This window comes from Galeopterus variegatus, unplaced genomic scaffold, assembly GCF_000696425.1.
Source record: "Galeopterus variegatus unplaced genomic scaffold, G_variegatus-3.0.2 Scaffold324, whole genome shotgun sequence".
NCBI classification, from domain to species: Eukaryota; Metazoa; Chordata; class Mammalia; order Dermoptera; family Cynocephalidae; genus Galeopterus; species Galeopterus variegatus.
In genome coordinates, this window is record NW_007726435.1 from 527090 (window position 1) to 550682 (window position 23593).

The 23593-nt window shown below is 36.9% G+C and overlaps 1 protein-coding gene across 1 annotated transcript in view; it reads right to left on the bottom strand.

Annotated features, from left to right (window-relative positions):
* Window positions 1-23593, bottom strand: part of LOC103586263 (A disintegrin and metalloproteinase with thrombospondin motifs 3-like) — a 133118-nt gene that overhangs the window by 91195 nt on the left and 18330 nt on the right. Inside the window, exon 3 of the mRNA XM_008567492.1 lies at window positions 15469-15875. Within this exon, the coding sequence (XP_008565714.1) occupies window positions 15469-15875 (407 nt within the window). The remainder of the gene's footprint in view (window positions 1-15468; window positions 15876-23593) is intronic.

Genomic DNA, 23593 nt, shown 5'->3' on the forward strand with positions numbered 1-23593 from the left:
AGTTTCCTAATTTTCAATCCCTGGGCCTGTAGGGACCAATAGAAACAGCAATGAAGATACGGGAATGACTGTCACTTTTTCATAAGGCTGAATAAAATGGTACAGGTCTATCAGTGATTAATCACTTTATTGGAACAGATAATCAACCAGTGCAGAGAGAGTAATTTGTATTCACTGGGAACTTCAACCAGTGATTTTGTATGTTTTTGATTATTAAAAGGTAGAAAAAATGATTACAAGTTTTTCTGATTTACAAAATACTTCAAAGCATACAGTCCAACAAGAGGAACAAAAAGAATCCCTGATCTAACCCAAACTCCTAGTTTTTCAGTATGGGAAATAAAAACAATGCCGTGCCATGAATACAGCCTGAATTTCAAAACATTCTCATATATGAACATGTTCCTAATTTTTTTTGCAAGCACAACATATAAAAAGAGGTCCCTCTCTGAAAATTTTAGATCAATGGTTAGAGTGTAGGACCACTATGGCTCAGAGTCTCCCCTCATCTTTACATGCTTAGTCTAGGTGTGGTACCATAGATGAAGCCAAAGGTGGCAACAAGGTGCAGCTGACCAAACAGAGACCTCATGATAACATAATTTTATCTGGACCCACATCACTGTGCTTGGTCTGCTTTCTTGTCATGGCAGCCAGATAATACTATCCTCAGAGACAGGTATGCAAAATGAAGGACTATATGAAGCCAGGCAAGAAGGCATGAAATATTGGCAAACTCTAAAGCAAGATCAAATAGCCTGCAAACCGAAAGGAAGTATTACCCCAAGATTCCAATCACTATGTTGAAAGCATCATGTTTCACAGATAATTCTAAATAAAAAGCTTCCCACTGAGTTTGGGTTGCTAACATTTGCAAATTCTCTCATTAAGTGTTGTTTTTCATTTTCTCTCAGCTTCACATGCTCAGGAATCTACTTTAAGATTGGGTCCCACTATGTTCATATGACACCCTAGCACCTAATAGCACAGTCCTCTCAAGCTACAAATATCTTGTACTTTTAGGGACATCACCAGACAGAAGTAGGCCTTCCAGAAATCTCCAACATTTTAAATTGGGGTTAGAAAGTCCTATCAGCTAACCAAAAACTTACCAAGACCCCATTCTACTTTGATAATGCCATTCAAGTCTAAAAATTTTTCAAATACTTTCTGGTAGTTGGAGTTAGGCACCCCCATGCCACCTCTATATCCATCCCCTTCAATTGCCCCAGCAGAGGTGTAGAGAAGGCACACTCCCTGATGAATGGTTTTTTTCATAGAAGACTCTAGACTGGAAAAAATACAGATATAAGGCAGCATATTAACCACCATCACTTACAAAAAGAGATAGGAAATGAACAAGGCTGGGAAGACTCTGAATCAGTGTATACCATCTAATGCCCCACAAGCCTATCTCCAACCCCAAAAATGTCTCACTCTGAGATTCATAATTTAAAATACTTGAGCAAAATTAAAAGCCTTAGAGGATGTTAAAATGTGACTTATGCCTGGTTAATTTCATTCCAGATGGGCTATATCATACCCCTAAAGGGATATGCTTCCTACAGCAGAGGTCATTTGATACACGTGCACTAAACAATTGGGTAGTTGATTGCATAAAACTTAAGCATTATAACAACAACAATAAGAAGTCAATCAAGGTCAGCATATCTTTGTGAACTCTGAAGAATCTAATAAGTGGAATAAAATTTTTTTACTTCATATTTCCACATACAACCTAAGGAAGAACTTTCTATATGGCAGAGCTATATATAAATGAGATGAGAAGTAGTGAGTTCCCCAACCTTAAAAGTCTTCAGGAGAGCAGAGGTTAGAGTAGCCCTCAAAGAAAATGATTTTAAAGGAGCCCTGCATCAGGTGGAAAAGACAATCTTAAAATTATAAGGATTTTCACCAAGGTCTTCATTTCATGGAAGACTATATTCTCTGGAACTTAGTTCACAGGCTGAGTTAGGTAACTGCAGTGCATCTTATTTTACAAACTTAATCATTATTGTTAATAATCACAAAGTATTAAGATAAATAATTATCAATAATATTAAGACAAATCGAAAGAAGGAAAGGGACTTCAGTAACAATCATTGATTTTCTAGGTGTCAGGCTGTGTGAAAGACGCATTAATGTTTTCTGTAAGGCCTTGATCTGACAGGCATTACTTTCCTCATTTCACTGAAGGAAAGAGACCTCACAAAAGTTACATAACTTGTTCAAGGTCATGAGGCTAGTGAGTGGTGAACTTGGAACTGGAGTCCAGGTTTATCTAATTCTAAAACAACACTGTGAGCATTCCCAACATGATTCATCTCCCTCAACCATTTTACAAAAAGTTTGACTTCTGTCATCAATGGTATATAAATTTTTTCAAACTGAGCTCTCCCAAAGTAATCACAACTCAGAATAGTTTGACCACTGTTCCTCTTTATTGGTGTTTATTGATTATTACCACTACAAAACTCCAAATTTAATATATTTTAAACATCTTATATAAGTAGGATATAGCAGGTGGGATTCTGGGTAGCTGGTGAAGCCAAAAGTACCAGGAACCTGTCTTCCCACTGTGACAACAATTGCACTGACAGAATCTGTTTGATGGCAGGATATTAGAACCCTGGAGTTTACTGAAGGCTCGAAATTTCCAGGGAAAGGCTTGAATGACAAATTTGGTTAATTTCAATTTCAGCCATTAGCACAATAGCAGTTACCAATCTTTACCTCCCAGCCCTGTGGCAGGCAGCTGTTCATATGTTCCTAGAAGAGCTTGCACACACCTAAAGGAGCCAGAGTGGGCAGAAAACACCTTGTTCTCCAAATATCAGGGATCTGTGCCCTGATCACTGACTGATGCTTCTGATCATAGAGGTGCAGACAAAGAGGGGCAGCTATTTTTGTTGCTACCGACCCCTCGTTGTTGCAAGCACCTCCCTATCTAACTAAAGTGATTTCCAGGAGATTTAAGAAGACAGCACATTTATGTACCACTTTGCTTTTCTCTTTTTCCCTTTTGGGAGCCAGACATTGAACATTAGGACATTCAAAAGTAACTAAATATACAAAGGAAATTTGAAAGTCAACATGCATGACTAGGGGTAGGCACAGGCTCAGAAAAGACTTAAGAAGGCCTTAAGTTTACAACTCAGGCTAATCCTCAGAACACAGACAACCTGCAACAATAAAAGCAAAAACAAAAACCTGGGGAAGGGGTAGAATCTGATTTCCAGAGATAACACATTATTAGATTCAAATGTCCAGTTTTCAACAAAAAATCACAAGGCTCACAAAGAAATAGAAAAGTATGGTTCATTCAAAGGAAAAAAATAAACCAACACACACTGTACATAAAAAGAAACAGAAACAAAAACAAAAAAAAACTAACAGTGGATCTACTTGACAAAGACGTTAAAACAACTGTCTTATAGATGTTTACATAAATAAAGTAAGACATGGAGAAATTCAAGAAAATGAGGAATTAATAAAATGGAAATATCAACAAAGATATAGAAACCCTAAAAAGAAATCAAAAAGAAATGTGAGGCACTGAAAAGGATTCACACTTCCTAATAGCAAAACTTATTACAAAGCTGCAGTAATCAAACTAGTGTGGTACTGGCATAGACAGAAAGTCCAGAAATAAACCTTGCATATACAGTCAAATGATTTTCAACAAGGATGCCAAGATGAATAAAGAAAAGACAATCTCTGCAACAAATGGTGCTTGGAAAATTCAATTCCACATTTGAAAGAATAAAGTTAGACTCTTACCTAACACCATATATGAAAATTAACACAAAATGGTAAGCAAAAAAAAAAAAAAAAATAGTAAGCAAAATAGCATGGTACTGGCATAAAAACAGACACATGGACCAATGGAACAGAATAGAGAACCCAGAAATTAACCCACATATTTACAGACAACTGATCTTTGACAAAGGCAACAAGAACATACATTGGGAAAAAGACTGCCTCTTCAATAAATGGTGCTGGGAAAACTGAACATCCATATGTCGAAGAACGAAACTAGATCTGTATCTCTTGCCATGCACCAAAATCAACTCAAAATGGATTAAAGACTTAAATACAAGATGCAAAACTATAAAACTCCCAAAAGAAAACATAGGGGAAACACTTTAGGATGTAGGACTGGGCAAAGACTTTATGAACAAGACCCCAAAAGCACAGGCAACAAAAGGAAATATAAACACATGGGATTATATCAAACTAAAAAGCTTCTGCATAGCAAAAGAAACAATTAACAGAGTGAAAATACAACCTACAGAATAGGAGGAAATATTTGCAAACTATGCATCTCACAAGTGATTAATATCCAGAATATATAAGGAACTCAAACAAATCAACAATAGGAAAACAAGTAACTCAGTTAAAAAATAGACAAAGGAGCTGAATAGACATTTCTCAAAAGAAGATATACAAATGGCCAACAGACACACAAAAAAATACTCAACATCACTGAGCATCAAAGAAACACAAATCAAAACCGCATTGAGGTATCACCTCACCCCAGTTAGGCTATTATCAAAAAGACAGAGAATAACAAATGCTGGTGAGGATGTGGAGAAAGGGGAACCCTCCTACGTCATTGGTGGAACTGTAAATTAGTGCAGCTATCATAAAAAACAGTTTGGAGGTTTCTCAAACAACTACACATGGAAGCGCCATATGATCTAGCAATCCCACTGTTGGGTATATACTCAAAGGAATGAAAATCATCATGTCAAAAGGATACATGTACCCCATGTTTATTGCAGCTCTATTTACAATAGCCAAGAGTTGAAACCAACCTACATGTCCATTAAGAGATGACTTGATAAGGAAAATGTGGAATATATACACAATGGACTACTACTCTGCTATAAAAAATAATGAAACTCTGCCATTCACAGCAACATGGATGAACGTAGAGAAAATCATGTTAAGTGAAATAAACCAGGCATAGAAACAGAAATACCACATGTCCTCACTCATAAGTGGGAACTGAAAGAATGAAAGAATGAAGTAAAGAAAAAAAAAAAGAGAAAGAATCACAATAATACATTGAACTTTCAAAAAAAAAAAGAACAGAACTGTGGTTATTAGAAGTGGGATGGGGGGGTTATCAAGAAATTAGTTAAGAGCCACAAAGATTGATTGCATTTTGTAAACATGAGTATACTAATTATCCTGATTTGATCACCACATTTTGTACACATGTATTGGTATTCAAATCTGTACCCTACAAATATATAAAATCAATGTTTCACTAAAATATTTTTTAAAAAAATACCAAGTGTTTAAAACTCCTTGCTATAAGAGGCAGAAGATTCATTCAGTCTGCCTACTTTAATTAAAAGTACATTGATTTTTTCAGCCACAATTTTTTTGCAATTTCACTGTTACAGAGTAATAATAGTAAGTTAAAATATCCCCTTTCAATTGTATTTCTGATTAATCTCTCTATATGTCTAACAGTATGAAATCATTCAAGTTAATTCATGTCATGGCCTCCTTGTCAACAACTCACATTGTGAGGTAGCCTGAGGTAATAGAAAAAACATGTTTTTTTGTTAAAACACCTATGTACCAATCTAGATCCACTACCAACTCTGTGACCTAGCAACAAATTGTCACTAGTCTCTGAAACAAAGTATTTAATTAAACATTGTCTCTCTCTTCTATGGTTTTAGATATATATAAATATATGTATACATACAATTATTTATGTATACATTTGGACATATGTGTACACACACATACATGTATACATAGTATACATGTATACATATATACAAAGAATCTTCAAAAAGTTCATGAAAAGATTCGTATTATCTTTTAATTCTGTTTTTTCATGAATTTTTTGAAGCACCCTCATATGTATGGTATTAGTCCATTTTCTGTTGCTTAGAATCCCTAAAACTTGGTAATTCATAAGGAAAAAAATTTATTTCTTACAGTTTTGGAGGCTGGGAAGTGCAAGGTCCATGGATCACATCTGGTGAGTGCCTTCTTCTGGGTGGGAACTCTCTGCAGGGTCCCATGGCAACCAGGGTATCACATGGAGAGAATGGCATGAGCAAGAGAGAGATAATGTGCTCACTTCCTCTCCTTATAAAGCTTCAGGACCACTCCCTGATAACCCATTAAAGCATTAATCCATTACTCCATTAATGGATGAATATATTCACCAGGGCACCAGTCCTCATGATCCAATCCCCTCTTAAAGGCCTCATTTTTCAAATACCATAATTGGATTTCCTACCCTCTTAACACTGTTACACTGAGGGTCGAGCTTCAATGAGTTTTGGAGGCATGTTCAATCCCCACCACTATATATATCTATGTATATATACACACACATATATATTTGAGTGTATAACATATGTGTATATGTATGCATATATATATTCCCATACATACACACATATACAGCTATATAATATAGATACTAGAAATAACATAAAATAAAATGGTGTCTAATATCAGAATAATTTATTGGCGGGTTATTTTTGTTTTGTTTTTGAGAGTTAAGTAACAATGAAATTATCCTTTATGCTCTACTTTTTACTTTCTTTGAAAGTGTACTACAAACAAAAATCACTAAAAAATATTAGGAGTACTCCTTGAAGATTGAAAAACAGTAAGGAATCTGAATACAGAGTAAATACAGATGCTCCTTGACTTACAATGGAGATATGTCCTTTGTAAACCCGTCCTAAGTTAAAAATATCGTAAGTTGAAAATGCATTTAATACACCTCACTTACCAAACGTTATAACTTAGCCTTGCCTACTTAAATATGCTCAGAACACTTACATTCGCCTACAGTTAAGCAAAATCATCTAACATAATGCCTATTTTATAATGAAGTGCTAAATATATTATGTAATTTATTGAATACTGTACTGAAAATGAAAAACAGAATGGTTGTACAGATACCAGTGTAAAGATGAAAAATCATAACTTGCACGAAGTCAGGAACTGTCTGTACAGTGAAAAAGTGAAGAAACCTGCCAGATGAAAGAAATTTACAGTTACAGAAGGAAGCTCACTAAATGGGGGTACTTAACTGATCAAACTTGAGAGGTTGAGGGACCAAGATGATGGAAGAACGCAGATTTTGCAAATCAAATTCCATAACTCTCTCAGATAAACATTTAGGAATAAACTCTAGGGAAAAAAAATATAATTAGGTGATATTATTTGAATGTTTGTACCCCTCTAAAATTCACATTGGAATCTCCAATGTAACAGTATTAAGAGGTGGAGCCTTTAGGTGGTGATTAGGCTGTGAGAACTCTGCCCTCAAGGGTGGGATTAGTGTCTTACAAAAAGGTTTGGAGGGAACTAGTTGGGCCCTTTTGTTGCCCTTTTGTCTGTTCTACCATATGAGGACACAGTGTTTGTCCCCTCCAGAAAACACAGTGGCAAGGCACTATATTGGAAGCAGAGACTGTGCCCTCACCAGACACCGAACCTAACGGTGTCTTGATCTTGGACTTCCAGCCTCTAGAAAATGTAAGAAGTAAATTTCTGTCCTTTACATACTACCCTGTCTCAGATGCTTTGTTATAGCAGCAGGAATGTACTAAGACACTGGGAAATACTTCCCTAAACTCCAGTGAAAAAGGATCATGACTTCAGAGAAACTGTTCTATGAAGAAAACCAAAATAATTAAGGAACAGGAATCCTTGCTTTGCTCTCAGCCTGAATGCCTATGCAACCCTGACAATATCAACTACACATACCCACTGAATTCAATCTGATTCCATCTAGAGAATTAACCCTCCTTTTACTTTCTACTCCTTTTGTAACATATTTGGTTCTATGTGCAGGTAAATACTGACCAAGATGACTTTGGCTCTCTAGTGTAGTCACTGTATGTTATAAAGTTCATGAAATCAACTTATCCCATCTTCTCCCCATTCTTAGAGTTCATCGCATGTAGACTCCCACACAGCTCTCCTACCTTCTTCAGAGGCTTGCATTCCTCCTACTCATCCATCCCTGCCATCATCCTTAATTACTCTGACATACATATTTATCTTCTCAATTCTCTGGTATCACAAATATTGCTTCTTCCATGAAGCCTTCTACAATCCTGGGCAGAAATAATCTATCCACCCTCTAAACTCTCACATTTCATCTACTTCAGTCTTATAGCATTTAATGCATTCTGCTGTGTACAGGTACTTGGTTGCACTTCTGCATATATTATTTCTAGTACTCTCTGAAGACAAAGGTCGCGACTGCCATACCTCAGTGTTCACCACAGCAAGCAGTATAGCGCTTACAAATACTTGTGTTTCAAAATGCTTTTTAACTTGGATCAGTAGTCCTAGAACCAAAGATTATTAAACCAAATGAACAACACAGAGCTTGCATTTGGGAACCCTGAAGCTCGGATCAGTTTGCAAGAACTCTGAGACCTCAAAGCATGATTATGCACAAAGGCATCATATCAGTTCTATGCTGTGCTTTTGTTCTTCTTTTAAGTATAATTTACCCAGAAGAAAATATTTAAGATGGGATCAGCCTATTTTCACAGTTCTTAAAGCATTTCTTGGGTATCTTTTTTAACCTATTTTAGATATAATGATGTCATGGTTTTCATGGCATTGAAAAGAATAGGAAGTATTACTTCTCATACCAGGAATGGAAAGAAAATAGATTTCCTGTGCTCCTTTTATTTTCTCTTTTCCCATGTCTATCCAATGAGAAATTTTCAATACAATATTTACTTTTTTCCCAATTTTGAACCATCTTTAAATTTCATTTAAAAAATTACTATATCAAAGTTAGAGAAGATAAGGAAAAACTCATGAACAAATTGATGTAAATAAAATAATGAACAGGAATAGGTGGTATTCATAAACAAACATAATTTAGATTACAAAATAACTATAATAAAGAAATATTTTAACAATTTGAAAGCATGTTTTACTTTGTTTTTTTTCATTTCTACTTTATTCCAAGACCTATCCTTAGATAATCGTCTTTGTATAAAATAAAGTCACACAAGAAAAATACAGACAAAAAATTTGGAAAAGGCTTGACATATGTATGATTCTAGCCAAATGCAAATTAGAGATGTGAAAATGATCAAGAACTATGCCAAACCTTCCCTCTGTATCATGAATAAGCAAAAACTGGTTGCTTATATATTTGAAGAAGGAGGCAGGGTAGATAATGTGTCCAACAGCCCAGACCTGGCATAGACAGGCCCATAAAACTCGGTAAATACTGTCAGCTCTCAAAGGGTCACTGCTTGACAGAACCTCAAGTGTGATGGTTAATTTTAGGTGTCAACTTAACTGGATTAAGGGATACATAGAAACCACATAAAGCATTACTTTGGGGTGTGCCTGCGAGGGTATTTCCAGAAGAGATTAGTATGTGGCCCTGAGTGACTGGGTGAAAAAGATCTGCCTTCAATATGGGCAGGCATCATCCAATCTGCTAGATGCCCAGAAGGAATAAAAAAGGAGGAAAAGACAAATCCCTCTATTTTGCTGGAGCTGGGATACACTCTTCTCTCCTGTCCATGGACATCTGAAGTTGAGACTCTTCAGCCTTTGGGTTCCAGGACTTACACCAGCACCTCCAGGCTCTCAGGCCTTTGTCCTCTAACTGAGAGTCACACCATCAGTTTCCCTGGTTCTGAGGCTTCCAGACTTGGACTGAGCCAGTCTACTGGCATCCAGATAGCAGATGGCCTATCGTGGGACTCTTCAGCCTTCACTAGCGTGGGAGACAATTCCTCTAAGAAATTTGCTCCCATACATTTATATGCACATCCTATTGGTTCTACATCAAGTAAGGAGCAATGAGGTCACAGTATTAGTTCTTCCAGGCTAATTAAACCAGAGGACTCTCACCATTCTTCATTTTGAAAGTGGCCAATGCCTGCTGCTTTTTTCTTTCTACCTCTGGAAATTAAAGGGTATAGGGGCTTTGAGAATCTTCTAATCCTGCATTGCTAAAATAGCCTGGTATAAGTACCTGGAGATGACACACATTGCAGTCCTTTGTTCCTCAGACCTTCTAAGGTCTCTTCAATTGACATGTAAACCATGGCAGCACAGACCTCCTCCTTGTCCCATCAAAAAAAAAAAAAAAATGACACCTTCCATAAACATCTTCCATAGGAGGAAAAGGTGGGAGGCCATAGGCTTTTAGAGATCAGGTTCTTGTTATAAAAGCAAATGTTCAAACGTCCACATCTAAAGATCAGCCCTCAAAAACCCTCTTTTCTATATCTACTATCATCTACTAAAATAGCCACAAACTTGTACTATTTTTAGTACTAAACATTTTATTTACCAGATCGAGCTGTACCACAGCTAGTAATCACCAGTCAAATGCTCTCAATTACAGGCACACTGGCTCATATTTTTCTTAATAGACTTTTTTTAAAGTACCCTGCAAAAAAAAAAAAAAAAAAAAAGCTTTGCCCCTAGACTTGCTGAAATAGGCATGGCAAGAATATGAATGGAAGAAATTCCATAGCAAAAGTCTTAAGGCAGAAAACTAGGGCTGATTTTGTTATAAGTTTACAATTGTTCACAAAGACTTCATTGGACCCTACCCAAAATATAACAAGGATAAAATGCCTCTGATATTATGACTATCAGATATTCTAGAAAAGAAGTTCTGTTTATAGTTCCCAAATTGTTAGCCTCCAGCTTCCAAGAACCCCTGCCCTACCAGTAAAAATCTGTTAGATGCTTCAGGAAGCCCAACAGTGGTATGCAATGAGGGCTGGGTAGAAGGAAGAGAAAAAGGAGAAAGAGCATCTCCCACCTATGTTTTAACCAGAATTTTCTTGAGTTTATCCATTTCATATTTTATTATACAGCCCTTAGTGATTTCCTTTGAAGGAAGAATTACAAGTGATTAAAAAAAAGTTGAAAACTTCTGTCCTAGATAAACCCTCTTGATTGTAAAATTAGCCTACAAGGAAATCACTGAGCTGGGTGATTCAGCAGAGCCATTAGCTAGTCAGTTCTTTTACTCTCAACCAGTTCCCTCTGATGATAATCTAGGGGAATTAACAAGGCAATATTGTTCTAGCGAGTCTAGAAAAAATGAGTTTCTTTATATTATGAAACACATGACATAAAGCCTACTAACCAAACAACCCTTTACTTTGGCAAATTTGTAGACCACAAAATATGAAAGTGCACTGCCACTACTCACAGGGGAGTTTTAATGGTGTTGCAAAGCAAATGCCAGGATTCTGTGGAAGAAATCTATTTTAATCTGGGATTCTCAGTCAGAAGTGTCTTCCCACCAAGAAGTGTGTGAAATGCCTGCCATCACCATGACTCCTGACCACTGGACCTCACTTCAGATGTATAAAAGCAGAAAGTAAAGCATGTCAGCACCCTCCAGCCAAAGACCACCAGGAGCACACCTTTAGTTGACAAGTTAAAGTTCTACCACTGTTGCAGGGAGGGAGAATGCACAGTAGAGGGAACCATGAGCATCTCAGTAAGAGACTGTTAGAAAGAACCTATTATTAACACAATCTGGGCTTTGGTTGGGTAATTTTGAAAAAGGTCTAAAGAAATGGGGCATTGTTCTAGGTTGTATGCTGTCAGGAACTGGGGACAATTCTTGATTAAATAGCTCAGTAATTATTACCTATATAAATAGGGCAGATTGGGGCAAGAATAAAGCTGTAATTGGTAAAGAATTAGCAATCATTCATAAGTAGTAATCTTGACAAAGAACAGGAAAGGATAAATTCTAGAAAAGAACAGATATTGTTCTTAGTCACACTGGATAAGAATCATTGTCAATTCCTTTGGGCAGAAGACCTTGATGATTTCAGAAATCCACTGAATAGTATGTGTGTCTAGATCACATTCCAGACCATGACTGCATATGTCACTCAAGGCATTTTTCTGTCGTCTTCAATAAAACCTATGTTAAAGTGCCCTCCCTGCAGTCATTTCATACAGTCACCTTGAATAGGTAGACTTTACCTGACTATTTCAGTCATATTTCTGATGTCCCAAGTAGGTAAAACCAGCTAAGTGTCACTGCTTACTTCTCAAACTGTCTTTTCTCCCCACTCAGTTTCAGATTGATATTTTTTACATATAAAATAAATACAATTCAATACAATAAAAACTAATTACTAAAAAGATAAAATGAAAAAACAAGACACAAAACACTGGACCCATTTTATAATCATCATCATCATTATTATTATTATTATTATTATTATTACTGACCCAATACACATACAATAACTGTCAAATTGCTATAGAAGTTTCTAAACTCTTAGTCACACTGTATTTATCTTGTCACAAACCTGAGACTGTGGAGCACACTTTGAGTAGTTAGTTCTGTCTGCTTTTTTTTAATTAACTTAAAAGCATGCTGTTTAATACAAATTAATTTCGTTTGGTGTGCTGCCCATTTCAAACTCACATAGCACCTGACAAGGCAGCAGAAGAGAAAAAGAGGTAAGGATTTCATCCGTAGAGAGGGCCTTGCTATGAGTCCTCCAACCTTAGTGAAGAATAAATACCTGTGGCTGCTCCCTGTGTGCCACAGCTTGAAAGGACACATGCAGAAAATCAGATCACTGGAATCCCTTCTGCACCAGTCTGAAATTAACCTAATCAAAATAACTAAATTTCCGATCCAGGTAGGGCTTCAGTGGCATTCTCTTCCATATCAGGAGACTTAACTATATGATTGCTGGGCAGAGATTTTCCCATCAGTATTTTTAGGCCACAAATGGCTGTACTTTCTACTAGGACAACTTGGATTTGACTATAATCCCAGAGCCTCCCAGGGTAATGGCTTTATATACCACCAGGTTAATCCTCCAGCATCTGCATTATCTCAGTGTCTCTACTTACCTCTCTAAAGGTAAAGAGGGGCAAGCTTACATCCTTACATAGCATTTTGAAGGAATAGAAAGGGTTTGGGCATCAGCTGATCAGCCAAATTTACTCACATTCTCATCAATTAAACTTCTCACTGCATCTCTGTTAAGCACTTATCCTGCCCAATGTACTTCTGCAATTTTAATAATTCATCCCGACCTCAATGAAGCAACCACTGGTATTATCCAAATTTTTTGATCTACTCTCCATAACTCTGCTTCTCTTTCTGCCACCATTTTCTTTCTTCCTCCTGGCACACAGCTGCTGTGAGCTGGAAACTCTAGAAAAGGTTTCCATCTGAGCAAGTCCACATAGTCAGCACTGCCTGATTAGGCCAGACCCATACTTTTCCTAGATTAAAATCAAGGTTTGGGCCACTTCTTGCTGCACAGAAATTGTCCCATTCACAAAAATCTCTCCAGAAGATACTTTCCTTAACCACAATTTAAGGTAAACATGATTCATATACACATATAAAATACATATGAAAAATATATAAATATTATATATATCTTATAATGTATTTATATAAAAATATTTAATTATGTAAATATTTTCATATATTAAAAATGCATATTTTCTTTTTTTTTTTTGGCCACATATTTTTGGGACTTAAATTCTATGACAAACTTAACATCTTTGCAGTCCATGAGGATGTAACCGTGATTATTTCGTTCACCATTTCACTGTGCCTGAAATAGTGCTTATCTAATAACTGGCTTCCTACAAATATTTTTTAATTAATTAATTAATTAATTAATGGATCAAAGAATAGAGCAAATGAATACTTGTAGTTCAGTTTTATACACACGCACAAGCACACACATATTATATTATGCTGACATATACATGATGTCAGTAGTTAACACCATATCTTAAAATAAGAAATTAAACAATCCTATTAATGTTCATTCGTGCTTTATATATATTTTCCTCTTCCTTATTATGACACAACTGTTATTGCCCCCAATTTCTGTATCTATGATTAGATATTTGACATGTACGATAACATTAGTCACTAAATTAGATTTAAAAATCACTGTGATAATCCATTAAAACTATTTTCTTGCCTTTTTCCTTCCACAAACTGATTTTCAAGCCAGTATCCTGTTTCAAATCTTAATTGAGAAGATAAAAAGTACATAATTTTTATGCTATAAAATTAAAAAATAACAACGAATTAAGATTTATACTCAAGATATTTTACTCCAAAGTGTTATAAAACAGATTTTTGTATAATTGACTTCCTTTCATATCTCAGTTTTGAATCAAGGCTCTCTCAGTCAACACTTGAATGTAAACTTCTTATTTAAGTCTTCTTTCCTAGAAAGTGGTTTTGTGCTTTTTTTTTTTTTAATTCAATGACAAGTTAATTCATTTCTGTTCAATCCTTTATGTAGAAGGAGAAGAATTTAAGAAATTCCTTATGTCTTCAAACCCCAGAAGATGGTCCAGCACCAAGTGTGAGGATGTGGATCCAAAACTAACGGAGTTCTAGTTGGAGACTTGGACCTGCTACACCATTAGAACATCAAGAGTCTGTCTAACTGCTATACAGTTATAACGTCAAGAGTCAGTACAAGACTCCAAATATAAAATCTAAAACAGAATGAACTCACCAGCATTTGGTAAAACGTATCGTATCATAACTCCATTGGGTTGGGTCTATACATAGAGAGGACAATAGCAGAATATTCAAGGTTATCATCAGGGACCAAAGTAGAATAATTATAATCAGGAATGTAAGGAATATTTTGAGAACTCCCAGAGGCAGTGACAAAACAAAACTAAAAGCTCTGAACTCCCAAGAAATGGCAGCCTGATAACCATAGGAAGAAAAATGGTTGCTCCTTTTGAACAGACTTGGTGTCAACTGTGAATGGAAGAGACATAAACATTGCACAATTTTCAAATAACATCTAGAGATACAAAACAAATAAAAATATTTCACGTCTGCCAAGTGTGTAAAAAGAGTTGGTTACTGCTTTTCACAAAACTGAAAAGCAATATATGGGTATTTTATTTGAAAATAAGGAAAAAAAATGAATCGAAACTACCACAGAGAACAGCATTTCATGTTCACAAAGTAATGCTATTTGGACAGATTCTGACAGAGGATCTGCTCATTTCCCACTTTAGCATTCTGTAAGGTATCTAAAGAATGCTTTCAAAACCCTTTCTTTAAGAAAATACCCAAAGTTTCCACATAAGAAGTGAAATACTGTCATTCTGGAGGAATCTGTTCCTTTAGAAAGTTTTCAGAAAGCTTTGAAAAAAAAATAATAATAAGGAAATATCTCTCAGTGTAACACAAGTAGACACAAATGAAAAATGCTAAAATAGTTGTCTTTTGTTTCTTGGAATAATGCTGTCATGTCACAAATTAAGCCAAGGTACACATCTCTGACAGTAAAATGCTTTCTAATGCTTTTTCCTGAACTTAAAATATAACAATGAGGCTTCCTTTCCACCTCTACCTTCCAAACCATGCTGAAGCTATGCTGTACTCCCAGCACCTGCTAACACATACACTTGAAAGGGAATGACTCTTACCAGACCATCACAGTTGCTAATGGCAACAGAGGTTCCTGGAATGTCCATGATGTCACCAACATAAGCACAGTTAGTCTGCAAAGGCTCTGTTTTCCAGGTTCTTTCTGAAGCTCTTCCTGGCTGATGGTCATTAATGGGATTGGTTATATTCCCAGGCACCAGAGATGTTTCATGCCATTCCACAACAGCCCCAGGAGCTACTAGATGTGTGTTGGGCTTTAGTCGCAGATGAAAATCTCTTCCAAATGCTGTGACGTTAAAGAATAATTGCTCAGGGTTGGAAGACAAGTCCCTCGTTGACCTCTTTTTGTGATTTGCAGAAAGAATATGGGAGATATAGTGTCCTTCTAGATTTGTGCTGACTGGAGTCACCAGCTCATACTCTCTCTGTCTCTTTATTGGTAAATCTGTGGGATGAAAAAAAGAATTGTAGAGCCCTGTGCAACAAGAGAACACAGGAGGACATAACATAGGTATAAAGTGCCCTACTCACAAAACTGCACCTCAATTTGCATAATAAATATATTCCTGAATCATCTCATAAATATTAAATTTTGAAAATGCAAATCACTTCTCAAATGCACTTTAGGTAATTCTTTGTTCAAAGAATCATTTTTTAATTTAAAAAAAGTATTACATTATGAATATTCATATTTCATCTATATGTTTGAGAACATGAATATAGTAAGTTTCCATAAACTATGTCTGGCTTGCTTAAAATCAAGACATACCCCCAATTAATTTATTATTGGCATAAGTGACATCTGCTACAAGCTTTTAACAAAATTTCTATTATGTAAAAGAAATTCTTTCCTGGTTGTTTTTATTTTCTCCGTATAGAAATCCTAGAATTCATACTAATTACAATAGCTACCTTATGTTGCATCTATCATGGGTCTGTAATTTATACACTGTAGTTTATGGTGCTGTAATTTATACACATTTCTTCTATCATAAACACCCTAACAACCACACATCACAGGTGAGGTAACCGAGATTCAGGGGGTGGTACGTGTCCAAGGTCAAACAACCGTCAAGCTCAGATATAAATCCAAGTTTTACTCCAAAGTCCATACTCTCATTCTGCTATATCATGTTATGCCCTATAAATCTTCATTTTCAAAAAATGAAGAGAATGTTAAAAAGGAGAGATAATAATCTATAAACTGAATATGCAGATGCTGGTTAGTCAAGAGGGAATGGTATTTTCATTTTGCTCCATATTCCATTCATGGGATAGACACCCATTTGAATATGATTGTGTATTTGAAGCCCAACTTACAACCTGGGTAGCCACTTACTTGTCAACTGAATTTCACAATTAGAACTTATTGTGCCTGGCTTAGCCAGATGTGAATATTGTGTCTACTAAAATGCAAACAGCCCCGGGAAAGACAACACATTAAATGAACCATTTATCCCTTCGAAGGAATGATTTTAAACCAGAGGACAGTGGATACTGGAGAAGGAAACAGGAAGGACAACAAAGATGAAAAAAGAAAACATGAAAAGGAAAATCTGAGAACATGAATTAAAAAGTTCCCTACTTTCAAAATTCTAGCCCAAAACTCATCTTGTAGTGTGTTAAAGTGCCTTGAAAAAATTGTATGATTCACAAATATTGTTCATCTATAGAAAATGCATGTACTGTCATCCAATAAAGCATTAGAGTATGTGATTCATAAAACTTCCAGCCTGCTCTTAAAGTATCCATATAGAATCACTATGTTTTCATTATTTACCTGCTTTTTAAATACATCAAACAATGTGTAAAGTACTAGAAGATAAATGAAGGTGCTTTACATTCCTTGTGTGCACGTTTGTTATCATTAATGCCACTTATAATGACCAATGTATTTAAATGAAATATCTCTCTTTATTAAATGCACAGAGCAAGCAACATACTTATCAATATTCACTAGGCAGAGAAGGAGTAAGGACTGTCTTATAACAGAGTCAAATGAAGGCTGGTCCACAGACACAAGAGATTTGGTCTTCTTTACAACCAAATCCATGGTGAATACTTTTGTAAATTCTGGTTTAGAGAAAGAACTTGAAATTTAGGGAACGAAAACAAGTGTCACGAGAGCAGAGTGAGGGAAGGGACAGTTTCCACAGTAAGGGATGAATCAAGCCTTTAGATGCAGACTGACAAAACTCACCCCAAATCAATTACGAATTCCTTGAGGACAAAAAATTTCCCATTCAACTTGGTATTCCCAACATCATCTAATACAAGAATTTGTACAAGCCAGGCTCTCTTTGTCAGTTGGATGTGTTTAATGTGTATTAAGTTGGGAATGCAGGTAACTGGAGAACATTTGCTTTGTCTATGCTACTATCCATGTGGATTTACAAAACACACTACTCCAGGCCCATGAGTATCTGGCTGCACCAATAATCTCAAATATAACTCTTTCTCTAACCACCAGTTTACTGTTTCAAGAGAAGGATGAAGCAATGCTTAATTTCAGTGTATGGATTTCCCCTCTCCCCTAAAGGGAATTCACATGACCAAAGTCTGGACAATATGCTGATGCCTGGATTAAGTGACTAGAGAACAAGAAAATTGAGGAAGAATGCAGGGAGTCTCCTTCACACCCAGGAGGACACCCAAGGCCTCATGCTTACAGTAAACTAGACATCCTAGATTCTCTGGGAAAGTTCCATTTTTCCACTGTCAGACAATATGTTCTGAATTTTTATTCAAAATAAGGATGGTGTATTTCTACAAAACTTTATTTTCCCTAGTGCTAAGTAATGAGTCATTCCTATCAGTACATATAAGAAATGTTTACAAACTTAAACCCTGAGTGAGTCATCTTCCCGCTGGGAATTAAGGCAATCAGAAAACAGATGCACTTAACAACCCCTTGGACTACCATCTCCTGGATGATAGTTAAGAGAACTGACAAAGGAACTGACAATGGCAGTCACCTGCCATTTTTTAGCAGATTAAGTACCAGGTACTGTGATTTGTGCTTGAATATATATCATCTCTAATACTCACAACAATCACAGTAGCTAGGTGTTATTATCCCTATTTTATAAATGAGAAAGCAGACCTAGAAGGCCTGACACACAGCGAGCAAGAAGCCAAAGGGATATTTCGATTCTTATCATTTTGACTCTGAAGACTATTCCTATGCTCTCATTCACTTCAGAATAGATGGAACATCTTTCTGTCAATTCTAATGTAAGATATGACTTATAAAGGAAAACTACCACAAGAATGATAACATTCTAGCTACCTGCAGCCAGTCAACCAATTTTCTCCCTATTGTAGCCTCAATAATTTCTGTAAAAGGCTCTTAAATTCTGGGTCTTCAGGAAAAAAATGGGGTGGTGGGCAGAAACTCAAAACTACCAAAAGCATTTTAATCTGACATTAAAATCACATAAGCAAACCAAATTATATACAATGTTAACTTACTACATTCAAAAATTATACATTGTACAGGCCCAACTACTTCCACAAAGTAGTACATCCTATGGTTAAGGAATGATTTACCATGCCAGAAAGCAGCAAGTTGAGTCAATTATGACCATAAGCAAATTCTTTATTTTTTCTTAGGCTCAGTTTCCTCAATTGGCAACTGGAAGTTAGTAATATTTCCAGCTTCATAGGTTTAGTGAGAGGTTTAAATGAGATTATGCAAAGAATTCAATAAATATTAGCTATTACTAATTTAAAAGTAAGTTAGCTACTCATTTAAATAACATCATGTTCAATTTTAAAATTGGAAGCTATACACTTGTCAGCTGAGACAGCTGAGGGGCCACAGCAACAAGTATGTAAAGGGTTTTGGGGGCCCTAAGTTCCACAAGCACAGAGAGCTGGAGCCACTGTAAAACCTGACTGTGTTCTATAATTACCCGAGCATGACCCAGATGCAGTGATTTCTCCACAAGTCACTGGCATCTGTGCATCTCCCTCCTGCTACTATGGATGGAATCTCATCTCACCTAAGAGCAAACCTCCACTTGTGTCCGACACCCTGTAGCCCTCTTGCCTTTTCAAGAACAGTTTCAGCAACCATCTTCTCTCTTCATTTATCGAGTATCCCCACATTTCTAGAACATTCCCACCAGCAAATAAAGTTGCCATCATATTTCCCAAGTTTAAAAAAAAAAAAACCTTCGGGATGCCACATTCTCCTTCAGCTAATACCCCATCCCTTCATTCTCCTTGAGGGTAAAACACTTCAAAAGATTGACTCTATTAGATGTCTCCAATTCCTCTCTTCCCATTCTCGTCCTGTATTGAACCCATTCCAATAAGGCTCTTGGGGGGTCACCAGTGACAAGATGCTGCTGAATCCAATGGTCAAGACTCGATCTTTTTACTTGCCCTATGAGCAGCATCTGACCGAGTTATTTCTCTTCCCTTTATTTAGCTTCTAGGACACCATGCCCTTCTGGTTCTCCCCTTCTCTCACTGGTCTCACCTTCTCATTCTTCTATCCTCATGTCCTTTTATTTCCATGGCCTGTAAACACTGAAGTGCTGCAGACCTGGTCCTTGGACTGTTCTCTTCTACATCTAGTCTCTCTAACCAGGTGAGCTCATCCTGTCTCATGACTTTGAATGCCTTCACAGTGGTACATCTGTAGCCCACACTTCATTTGTGAGCTCTTCTCCTATACATCCAATTGTCAACAGATCCTCTCCATGTGAATAAACACTAGGTATCTCAACTGAACATTTCCAAAACTAAACTCCCAGTCTTTCTGCTTCCAAATCTGCTCCTCCTTTCCCATGTCAGTAAATGGCAACACTCTCCTTCCAGTAACTCAGACCAAAAAATTGACTAAACCATCTTTAACTCTTCATGTACCACAAACCCATTCCTTTACCAAATTATGTTGACTCTACCTTCAATATACATCCAGACTTTGACTGCTCCTGACCACCTCCCCTACTACCACCCTAGTCCAAGCCACCATCACCTGAGTTCTGAACACACTTCATAACTCTTCTTGCTTCTGCTCTTCCCCTTAATGGGCAATACCCAAAACAGAGAACAATTAAAGCATCCAATCATGTCATTCTCCTCCTCAAACACATCTCACTCAAAGTAAAATAGCTCACAAGGTCCACAGCTAAAGTTCAAAGTTCTCCCATCTCAAGGTTTTTGTACCTTTTTCCTCTGCCAAGGTGGCTTCCCTCTGAAACAGCTGCATGGTTCACTCCCTCAACTGCTTCAGGTCTTCGCTTAAATGTGACCCTCTCAGGGAGGTCTTTCCTGATCAACAGTAATTATTTCATCACTCTGTCCCCCTTCTGTATTTTGCCTTTCTCCACAAATCTTGTCACCATCTGACATCCTATAAATTTTACTTATATATTTATTTGTGCATTGTTTCTTTATATCAACTAACATATAAGCTTTATGAGGGCGTGGATTTTATCAGTTCCCTTCACTACAGTTCCCCACCGCCTAAAATAGAACCTGAAGTCACTCAATAAATCTCTATGAATGAAGGAATGAGTGAATGAATGAATGACAACAGTTTCAGACTGAAGAGGTATCTAAAATAAGCATGCATCTTTTTTTCCCTAAATATACTTTTACTACCAAGCCATCGATGACAGCAAAGTGCACAAGTTGTCATGTACCACTAAAGCCAGAATTTTGCTTGCAAAATTTGTGTATATTTCTCACAGTTCCTTCCCACCTATAAATCAAACATTTCATAGTATCCAGATCTTACATTTTAAGCTACCAAGAACAAAAAATGGATCTAATCATTAAAACAGACCTCCTGGAAGGCAGACACATAGCCCCTCATTCTTAGGAGCAGGTAGCAGGAAATTAGCCCCCACTCTGCAATCCCTTTAGACATTCATGGAATTAGAACTATATAGGTCAAAAATAACAAAGACCTTGAAAAATCATCTAATCCTTACCTCTTCCTTATAATTAAGGCATCTCAAGTAGATCAAATTATTTTTTTCTTAAGTTAGAGGTGGAGTGCTTTTAACCTGCTCTTGCTCTTTGTGAGGAGAGGTTTTTCTCTGAGTCTTCCAGGCCTCTCTCCAGCCCTTAACTCATGCTTCCCAGGGCAGAAGAGTGACTTATGTGGTTGGGAAGTCTGGGAAGCCTAAGACATTTACAGAGCTTAGTACCTCACTCCTCATTCTTCTCCCTGGGAACCACCCTGATAAGGAACAGTGTACACGTTCTCCTCCGACTCACCAGGGGCAGCCCTGCCCTGGCCCAGTGGGACCCGACGCACACCGAGGTGAGCTGCAAAGGCATCGGCACACTTGCCTATCAAATGAGTCTTCTGCTCCACCCCAGCCTCTTTTGTAAAAAAATATTTTATTTTTATCTATGTGTTTAGTTTTTCTATTTCTCAACTTGTTCAGAACCTAGGCAGGCAAGAAAGGTATGTTTTTATTCAGGATCTCCTCAGAAACTTGGAAAAAGTGTTGTCACATTTCCGCTGACATTCTAATTATAATGCTAAGAACGTTTCTTGTCAGAATTCTTTCATGTCTAAATTCCTCAGTATAGAGTTTAACAAAATGCCTTCTTCCTCCTTGTGCTGTGTAAAATAACCACATTCTTGTGCATATGTGCATGTGTGTATGTGCAGTATATATATACATCCACACAGACACATGCAATTATTACACACAACCTATGTCAAAGGTTTTGAGGAGGCAACATCATATGCTTCCATATACTTAAAGACCTTTGATTTTTTGTTTTAATATCAATCATGGTAGACTTCCCTAATGGTTTCAGTACCCTCAAGTTGCAGTACCCTCAAACTGCAACTTGAACAGGTCAGTAATCTGTTGAGAATAATGTGTCTTATTCTCTTCCTCCTTCGTATATCTAAACTGAACTGAATTTTCACCTGAATATCCACCTTGACCTCCTGACTTCACTATTTCAGTTCATGATGTGCTAATTCTCCCCAATCTGGCTAGAAAGCTACTTCATTTCAACATTTCCCCATATGACTATCACTCAAGTCCTACGGGTTTTTCCTTAGAAATTTCTCTCACTCTAACCCCTTTTCTTCCAATCACTTTTAAGTCCTCATCACCTCACACTGAAAAGCTGCAAGTATCAAGTCCAAACTCCCCACATAGAATTTCTCACTACCAAGCATTGTATCAATTATACCAAAATACTATCTAAATTACTGCCAGGAAAATTATTTTAAAGCCCCAGATTTAAAATACCTAGGTCCCACCACTTACTGCCATAGTGATTTTGGTCACTTAAAACTTTCTGTCAGTTCTTTTCTGTGAAAATGGTGATATTTACATCACGGTTGTTGTATACATTAAATGATCTAATTAATCCAAAATGCTTACAACACTGTCTGGCATATAGTACATAATCAATAAATATTAGCAATTAAGATTACTATGTTATTCTCTCTGAATAGCTTTAATGGATCTCCATTACTTCAGGATAAAATCAATTCTTAAAATCAACATCTTTCTTCATGTTAGACCTCAAAATTGCTTGAAAGATCATCTACTAACCAAATCCTCCCACTTCACAAGTAGGAAATGGAAACTCAGAGACTAAGTAACTTAACTCAAATCAAAACTTAAGTTTGGTATTTACAACCCTCTGCACTGTCCTTAACTTCTTTTTGACATCAACTCCCATATTAGCCTATTGAAACATTCTGTCTAATGAGCTCACTGGACCCGGCTTACTCACATTCACCTTTACAGCCCTGCTCTGCAGCATCGCCAGAATAAAGGACCACAGCTTTCTCTCCATCTAGGCAAAGCCAACAGGCCCCAGGGCTTACCTCAAGCCCCATCTCCAAGAAAACTTCCTGGCAACTTGTCTACAGAGTACAGTCCTGCACTAAACTTCCACAGCTCTCACTGTCAGATCAATTGACACAAATCATGCACTGTCTGTATAATAGTTTTAAAAATCTCTGTGGGAGGTATCTCTGCCTATGTCCCGTCCTTTCAGAGATTTTTAGCTCTTTGGGGCAAAGGTGTAGTATCTTAACTGTGTTTATTTATTTATTTATTTTTTTTTTGTCTTTTTTTTTTTTTTTCCGTGTCTGGCAACGGATCGCAACCCTCAGTGTTGCCCCCGTACCGGACCGGGGACCGGCGACGGGATCGCAAGCCT